Source organism: Gymnoscopelus braueri, assembly GCF_963280865.1.
Source record: "Gymnoscopelus braueri genome assembly, chromosome: 10".
NCBI classification, from domain to species: domain Eukaryota; kingdom Metazoa; phylum Chordata; class Actinopteri; order Myctophiformes; family Myctophidae; genus Gymnoscopelus; species Gymnoscopelus braueri.
The window spans coordinates 32,788,819-32,797,969 of NC_137611.1; the positions used below are offsets into that span (position 1 = coordinate 32,788,819).

At 43.0% G+C, this 9,151-nt stretch overlaps 1 protein-coding gene across 4 annotated transcripts in view; it reads left to right on the forward strand.

Moving 5' to 3' along the window:
- The window catches only part of kcnn1a (potassium intermediate/small conductance calcium-activated channel, subfamily N, member 1a), a 71,323-nt gene extending 63,701 nt beyond the window's left edge, over positions 1–7,622 (forward strand). For 3 of the 4 annotated variants that reach the window (XM_080439054.1, XM_080439055.1, XM_080439056.1), the window contains 2 exons: positions 808–877; positions 3,213–6,882. In XM_080439054.1, coding sequence (XP_080295180.1) covers positions 808–877; positions 3,213–3,518 — 376 coding nt within the window. In that variant the 3' untranslated portion in view covers positions 3,519–6,882. Of the gene's footprint in view, positions 1–807; positions 878–3,212 lie in introns of all 4 variants that reach the window. The other variant, XM_080439052.1, reaches the window with a different exon arrangement.
- The last annotated feature ends 1,529 nt before the right edge of the window (positions 7,623–9,151 follow it).

The following is a 9,151-nucleotide window of genomic DNA, read 5'->3' on the forward strand; positions in this document are numbered from 1 at the left end:
TGTGTGTGTGTGTGTGTGTGTGTGTGTGTGTGTGTGTGTGTGTGTGTGTGTGTGCGTGCGTGTGCGCGCACGCGCGCATGTGTTCGTGTGTGTGTGTGAGCGAGCGCGTGTGTAAGAGAGAGAGAGACACATGAAAGCACTGAGGCAGGGCATGTCATTTTCTCAACAAAAAAAAATCTGTTTTCTCTCCATCTTGGGTGGAAAGGGGTTGGTTATATTTTGGCATCTGTCACAGATTTTGTTAGTCTCGTACAGAAGCGTATTGCGTTCTTTCTAGATATTTCTCACGTGATTGCGAGGTCTTTTTCTCAAAATCAGCAAATTCCATTGCCCCCTCCCCCATTATAGGATATTCTTGTTTCTTACTCTAACAATTAAAGATCATGCAAGAAAAACCTTTCATCATGTGGCTTTGAGGATGTCTGTATTATGAGGAAAAAGATCGCGTGAGAACCTGGAAAATATCTTGTTATTACAAGCAAAAGATCATAACGCCGTAGAAATGCATCCCTCCAGAATCAACGTAATACACTTCAGTATATTTGCATGTTTTGGTTGGTATTGCATTGACCAAGACTGGGAATGCTTGATATATACTGTATGTATATAAACATATGTATATATTTATTATGCATGCAGGCTGCTCTTTCTCTGTATTTCTTCTCAACCAATGAGAGAGCCTTCCTGATAAAACATGTGTTGTCTTCTGTCTGCCCCCTCCGTGAACCTCCAAAACACCCTCTTCTCCTCCTATCTGTCCATTTCCTCCCTCCCTCTCTCCTCTTTTCTCATCGAACTCCTGTCCAGACTGCGCAGTGTGAAGATGGAACAGAGAAAACTCAATGATCAGGCCAACACCTTGGTGGACCTGGCTAAGGTGAGGCTATCATCACTTGCTACACATCTGTCGTCCTTGTGCGTCACGCATTGAGCTGATTGACGTGGGCATGACACCCTAGGGGCCTAGGCTGATATTGTAGGTTGTTTTCCTGTTCTGTACTGTACATGTTAAAAACTGCAGGGTATAAACATGGCAGGCTTGTGGTAAGCAACGCAGCTGCAGTTAATAAAAGCGATGTGGTTAGAGGCTGAAGAGCCAGAAGACATGCATGCACTTGGGTTTGATCCTGAGGACGAGATCAAAGCATGAATCTACACAATTTACGGGCCTCCGCTGAAAAGGTCCCCTGAATATAAATGAATCAGTGCCTGCGTGTGAGAGGTGAACCCTACCATTTCACTGGCCTGCGCTGCTGGAACCAGCTGACCTAGCAGAGTGGGGGGGGGGGGAAGGGGGGGTGTCAGCTTCAGCTATGGTTTCAAAGGGGAGCGGAAGGCTCCTGATCATTTGATGTAGGTGGCATTTGCACCCCAGCTGCCTATTTTAAAATGTTCTAAGGCTGCCTCCTTTAATGTGTGTTTACTTGCCCTTCCACTGCTGGCTGGTCAGATCTGTGTGTACTGTGTACACCCAACAGCAGTCTAACCTCAAACTGCAACAGACTGCTTCATATAGTAGTGTAGTGTACCACCAATGTCCACCCACCATGCACCCCTTTGAGTTCTTCGAAATGCCATGGCATAGGAAATAGGATTTCATTTGAATTGGAGAGGTGAATTCTTTAAAGCACTGTAGTATGCAACACGTGAATGTAAGGTTCCATTCTATTGTAAAACTCGGGATTCGCACCCGGGTCTCCCGCACGGGAAGGGACACTGAAGCCAAACCGTTGAAGGGGAATCCCCTTGGGCCGGGGCAGATGTTAGGCTTTTGGTCTTCGGGCAGAGGCTCTGAGCCACTCTGCTGCACTATGCGATAAAGTAGAAAGACGTAAAGCCACTTAATGTTCATATTGTTCAACTCTTATATATGTACACAACCATCAACCAGTCTTCTTCACAAGGGGTGTGTTAGATTTCCCCAGACATATCGGTAGGCAGAGATCTCTGAGCATCTGGCTACGCAAGACTGAGTTGCAGGCCACTCCATCAGTGAAGCATGCACTGAGTAGAGTACGTCTGTGAGGCTAGCTGTAGTTGGAGCTAATGACATGGCTATTGGATGTTAATGACCAATTAGAGTTTGAGTAAATGATCCTCCTTGTCATTTAGATCTGAGCTCCTCGTTTAATTAATCAGTGTTCTTCCTGACATGACATCATTCATGCTTTTCATTTAATACATGACATTATCGTAGCTATTTTAAACTGTTGGAACATGGCAAAAAAAGGTTTGCATGTTTCATTGCAGTACGGTATGTGTCAGTTATAACAATTGTAATATAATAATAATAACAATAATGTCTCACTGAAAAGAGGGTTTGGGGTGGGCTAGTCTCGCGTGGCCAGACTGTTGCCTCCCACAATTTTCAAATGTTTCCGGTCATACAGTCTGGGACTCGGAAGCTCTGATCATGATTAGAATATAAACCGGATGTGAAGCCTCCTACCCACTTCCGTTTCGTCTTTACAGTCGTGCAAATTTATCCAAATATAAATACAAATCATCTAAGTATATTTAGCTTGCTGCTTAGCATAAATGGAAATTAAAGAATAAAATGTAAAGATATTTTAAAATATATTTTCGTGAACGGAAGTGCCAGTTTCCTCTGTGTTTCGGGAGGTGTAGTTCCAGACTCTATATAGCATTCAGAGATTGTGGAATAGTTGTCTGGCTACGCGAGACTAGGGGTGGGCCAACACAGGATCTCTTTAATGCAATGTCTGTGTCTTCTTGTTTGATACCCTACTTGAGAACTGTACTCCACTCTTATCATATCCCACAAGCTATTATTCAAGAGATTTGTGACAATTCCCGTGTCCAGCAGAGTTATCAGCCCTACATGGAGGGCAGTGCATGATGTTATTACCCGAGTGACGAGGGAAGAGTAATTTAGACTATCCCAACAAGTTGTTTCAGGGAAGCATTCTTTGAATGTACAACGTTGTGTGACTTTCAGTATGGTTTCATGGGAGTTGTTGTGAACTGGATTTGTTTTCAAGCATGTGGTAGGCACAGAGATTATTTCTGGTAAAATGCTCATGTGGATGCAGATCATTTTCATGTTCATTTAAAAATATTTAGTTAAAACGTATTAGTGTGGATATAGCCTCATTAATTCACGTATATTCGCCCCATCTTCTCTGTCCACCTCTCTGATACGCCTCCACGCCCCCCTCCCCACACGCACACCGCACCATCTTCCTCATCAGACCCAGAACGTGATGTATGACCTGGTGTCGGAGCTGCAGGAGCGCAGTGAGGAGCTGGACAAGCGCATCGGCCAGTTGGAGGACAAGCTGGACTCGGTGACGGGCAGCCTGCAGGCGCTGCCCTGCCTCATCTCCCAAGCCATAACCCAGCAGCAGCAGGAGTTCCTGGACGGCTTCGTGCACCGATTCCGGCCCGCCTCGCTAGCCTCGGAGCGCTCGGAACGTTCCGAGCGCTCGTGGACGTCCACCGCCCGCCGGCGGCGGTCGCCCTCCACGGCACCGCACACCTCCTCCGACAGCGGATAACCCTGGCAAACACGCCCCCTTCTCCTCCCTCCCCCTCCTCAAAAGCCCCCCACACCTGTCATCTGCCATCTGAAATCACTCCTCCAGTGACTCTGTGTTTTGAGTCACACTGAACCCGTATCTTACTGACTTATCCATGCCCTCATGCTCTCCCTCACACCCATCCCTGCCAACCCCCCTGACCCCCCCCCCCCCCCAAATCGATCGCCAGACATCAAATCCAAAACCCAATTATTCTGTGACTGCGTCTCTCAGCACAGAACTGAATCAGAGCTATACTCCAAAAGAACAAAGGAAGGAATGAAGACTCAAAACAAGGAGAATCACACAAACATAATACATGCAATCCCCGCCCCTTCCTAAAACAAACAAAAAAAAAGATAAAAAGTGACTTAAAAAAAACCGAGATACAGTAGAGATATGGTTTATGTTTTAGCCATTGTATGGCTGTTCAAGTTAGCTTTTTTTGTAAAAGCCCTTGTATAGTTAAAACAAATGACTGAGTTCAGGGTCGCTGGGGTGAGAGCTGGCTATCACACCGGAGAGTCCTTAAACCAAGAGGGGGGAAGTTGGTTTACTTGCTGGCCCACTGCAGCCATGGAGGACAGAGGAGTCCAGCTTCCATCCGTCCATCTGACCATCTGTTCGTTTGGCGAGGGGGAGCGAGTAAAAAAAAACGTTGGACTTCCCTTTCAAAAGACTAGTGTCATGGTTTCTTCCCCATACTGGCCAAGTGGTGACAGTTTCGAGAGAGCCACCGAAAGCTCTGACATAAGCGCAGTGTTTGAAACGCACTGAAGGTGGGGATGGGAAAGTGTCACGCTAAAGAAGAAGAAAAGGGGATGCACATGGCATTACTACTGAGTAGGAAAAATTTACACAAATGCCAACTTTAAGGTTTCAGTTTCCTTGTTCTTACCAAGGGAAAGTTGAGAGCGACTATCTTTTTTAGTTACATATTGACATGTGATTTTTCAGTGCCTGAATGTATAAATAGTAGAGGGTTATTTAATTACTAATTTCAGAGCAAGTTTTTTACGATGTTAACAGTCTGAATACAAGCATTGCATTCCTTTTTCAGATACATTCCTCTCCAAAAACTCAAAGAAAATGTCTTAATGTATTGCATAACATTGCCTCCATTACACAGTAACTCAATGTTTTGATTTGTCCCCTTTTCTATTTATACTAACACCTTAAATATGAGAAAAGATCAGATAGCGAGAGAGAGAAAGCGACAGAGATGGCTTTAGAGATAAATTAGTGGGTATCTTTGTGAGAAATAAATAGTTCACTTCTAGCTCAATGCTGCACACTCATACACAAAATAACAAATATTATGTAGTCTATCCTTTTTCACCACAAAATCAGAGCTTCCACTGGTCTTCAGATAATGGCTTGAGGTCTACTGGGATATTTTTCCACACAGGCACAAGATAATAGCCGAACTGAGAAACCTACCCTACCCCTTTGCATGGTTCTGTGCAAAAATGATGATGGAGCAAAAATTCCTTTGGATGGCTTGATGATATATTAGATTTTTTTAATTTTACAATGCTTACTTTTGTTGGTTTGTTTTCTTTGTTATTAGGATACCTAGGATTTCTAGCGTTGCAGAATTTAGAGACCTGCAGTAATGTGATACTGTATAACAACGCATTCCCTGTTTCAAATTTTCATATTTAAATAGAATCCTGAAAGAATACAAATAAAAGTGCTGAAGAAGCGGTGGTGGTTATAGAGCACTGAATTTGGTCCCTCAGTTAGCCAAACATTATTGGACATTATACATCGTACATTAGAGAACATTGGACTATGTACTGTAGGTTAGAATGAAGAATCGTAAAAACTGGTAAAGAATCATAAGACATGCTCAGCGTAGAGTTGTGGTGATTAGATGTGAACATTTTTGTTTGAGGAGAAAATACGATTTTAGGATTCCCAAAGTTTTATCTCAATTTCCACAAGGAGCACGTGCAACTTGTGTTGCTGCAAGCAGGACGTAGCTGGATTAGCGTGTTAGCATGCTGTATAAAAGTTTGTATGGTAGATAGTCGGTCTGCATCTGAGTAAACCAAGGCCCCATTTGCCAAAATGATAGAAGGTCATCTTTATTCTACAGCCCAGTGGACACATGGATCTTAATTCTAAGCTGCTTTTGGTTAACCACTTAAACCCACTTGGCTGATCAGGGTCCTCCAAATCTCTTAACCACAAATAGCCGATCTACGAGCTTGTAGATCTGCGATTTTCACCGAATGTTCGCCCCCCAGAATAGGGACGCTAGGGTTCATGTGGTTAAACTAAGTCAAAGCCTGTGAGAGAGCAGGTACCAGCACCCACATGTTCTGTGCTGGCCAGAGAGAGCGCTTAATCGAATAACACATTCAGGTTGCTCTGAATGGGACGTAATCAAGTATGAACCTTAGTTTTTTATAACTTGAGTTAATGAAGCATGAGTCTTCAATAATAACCCCTCACCCCCTTGCATCTCATCCCCCTCCAAATCACTCTAAGAGCTACGCTCCAATAGGCCTCTTCAATATGAAGGGACCTTATCACTCCATTACAGTCTCTGATCTCAGTTTCAATGAGTGTCCTTCAGTGAGTCAGGACTTTCGGACACGAGTGTAGGACTCAACGCTTGATTATGACCTCACTGCCCGTTCCAAGCGTATCTGAGGTTTCCACCTCTTCATTACTATGGCGATTTAGCCCCTTGTTTGTCATCTGTCATCATTAAGAGCATTAAGAGCATTAATGATGTCCTCATCATGCCCATGGAAGATTCCCAAAGGGCCTGCAGCAAAGACATTTTAGTGGTTCCAGAGAGAAGGGAAAAGAAAGAAAAAAGCCCGGGAGCCTCCAGGTCATGCCCCGTGTTGCACTTAGTGTGTAATATTCTGTTACACCAGGAAACATCACAGATGCTTGAGTGTCTTCCCCAGAGAGAAGGGCGAGCACTGTCATTAAGGACTTCATCCTTCATCTATGAAACGAGAGGGAGAGGCAAAGAGAAAGAGAGATCAGGGGGGCAGTGGGAGAAGAAGATGGAGAGGGAAAGAGGGCAGCATAGAATGGGAAAAAAGAGATGAGACAGATGTCCATTTTGGCCCATGGGGTTTGGAGAACATCAAGAGTGGGCGTCCCATGAATATGACCTCATTGTAGATGTCACAGAACAAACGGGACAACTGCTATGCCGCAGGGGGATACCCGGCCAGGCAAACACACAGCTTGTTATGCAGTAGGAAAACAATATGCAGTATGGAGAGGACATGAAGGTTTCTTAACCACTTTAACCCTGGCGTCCCTATAATTGGGCAGGTCATTGTAGGCGAACATTTTCTGAACCCCCCCCCCCCCCCCCCCCCCCCCCCAAAAGAAAAAAAAATCTACAATCTACAAGCTCACAGTGCGTACTTTTTAATTTGTTTTAGTTCCTTTTACATTTTTGGAACAGAGGGCTTAAGTGGTTAATCTTATTAGAAGAAGGTTTTTTTCTTTTTGTTCAACGCATCTTTTTCCCTCTGATGGTTTAGGTTACTATTCCATTTTTTATCCTGTCATAGGTCACTCTCTTTTGTCTTTTCCCTCTTTTTGACCAATCAACAACGAAGAACTGCCCAAATGCCATTCCAATGAATTTGATGGTGATCTGATTTGCTCCTTTATAAAAAAAAAGAAAAAAGAATTACAGTCACACTTGATCGTATAGTGAAACGAGGGACATTCATGATAATATTCTGATGATGGTAGTCAAGTGAATAGAAGTCCATCCCACAAATGTTTTTACTATCCAGAAGAGTAGGCTTTCCTCGTAGAGCAGGCATCAGAATGTACATCTACTAAACAAAAACAGAGTGGGGAAAAAAACCCAAAAACGTGAAAAAAATGTAAACCGTCATTGTTCTGTGTACACTGCCACATAAATACATAATGTACGTAGTAGCACTGGAATAAATCAACTTTTAATGGATGGCAAATGGGTTTTACATGGTATGTTTCTCTGTATGCTGTACGCTGTTCCTTCATTTTGCAGGTGAATTTTGTCCTAGCAAGGAGAGACATCAAGGTCAAATCATTAAAGACTATCTTCAGCTATGTATGGGCACAACTCTCATCTTTTTTTTGGTCTGAAATGGTGCAATTCTTCATATAATATGTGGCCTTTTCATTGTAGGCATTTTGTTCATGCTCTCAGTGAGTGCAACGTCTAGTAGTATGTGATCAAAAAGTAGGCGATTGTCTTCAAGGACACTTCAACAGGACTTTCCGTCAGTCACTCTAAACAGTAAAACAGTGGTTTTAAAAGTGGGGGCTACCAGGAACCCCCAGGGGGGGCCAATTAGAAAGGAGAGGGAAATTAAATATATGATTTATTTAAATTAAAATAATATTAGTAAGATTGTTGGCATCCCTATTTTGGGCATGTCATTATTGTAAAAAAAACATGTCAAATAGCCATAGCCTCCGTCCAATAGTGTAATGCAATAACAAAAGCATTTTGTTAAATCTCGTGGAATTATGCTTGCTATTAAGCAAGCATCCACAGTATTGCCATGCATCCAATCAGACATTGTGAAACATTCCCCAATGTATTTTATTTATTTATTTATTTATTTCTCCTCAGGGTAGCCCAGAGTAGTAAATCCAAGCCGAACTGAGATAACAGAGAGAGCTGATTCATTAGTCATATGGTGGTGTTGCATGGTGAAAAATGTTCATGTCTCACAACCGATCGTGGTTGTGACATGTTGTGTACATGGGTACACCGGGTTATGCATAACTGGAGGAGCATGTGTCCCCAACAGGCATCGGCCTTGTTGATATTAAACATTATAAAAATGCAGCCCTCCATATGGACAAACAGCTGCTGAACCACTTACAGCCGGTCGTCCCTATTTTGGGCAAGTCATTATATGCCAAATTATTATTTGGATTAAGAAAATAATCAAAAATGGCTAAATAGCAGCTCTACAAGCTCACAAGGTGAACTGTGACATGCAAAACGCACTCATGCACATACTCTCACACGCACGCGCACGCACACGCACACACACACACACACACACACACACACACACACACACACACACACACACATACACACACACACACACACACACACACACACACAGGGCAGAGCAGGCCACACCACACCCATTAATGTTCAAACCTTGCTTAACAAGCAGCTATTCATGTCCAAGTGTATAAATGATGCTCAGCGTGGTTAATTATCCACGGCCCAATCAGCTTGTGGCAATATCCCATAGGAGCAGCAGGTCACCCTGTAGTTGTTGCTACAGTACACAACCCTGCTACAGTACACAACCCTGCTACAGTACACAACCCTGTAGCAGCACAGCAGACAGTGGTTCACTCTTGAGACACAGGGCTTCTTCTTCAAGTCCTCAATATGTTCTTTATCTTTTTCCTTGTATTTATATGTGTGTGTGTGTATTGATGTACATATGTATGTATGTATGTATGTATGTATGTATGTATGTATGTATGTATGTATGTATGTATGTATGTATGTATGTATGTATGTATGTATGTATGTATGTATGTATGTATGTATGTATGTATGTATGTATGTATGTACAGTATGTATGTATGTATGTATGTAT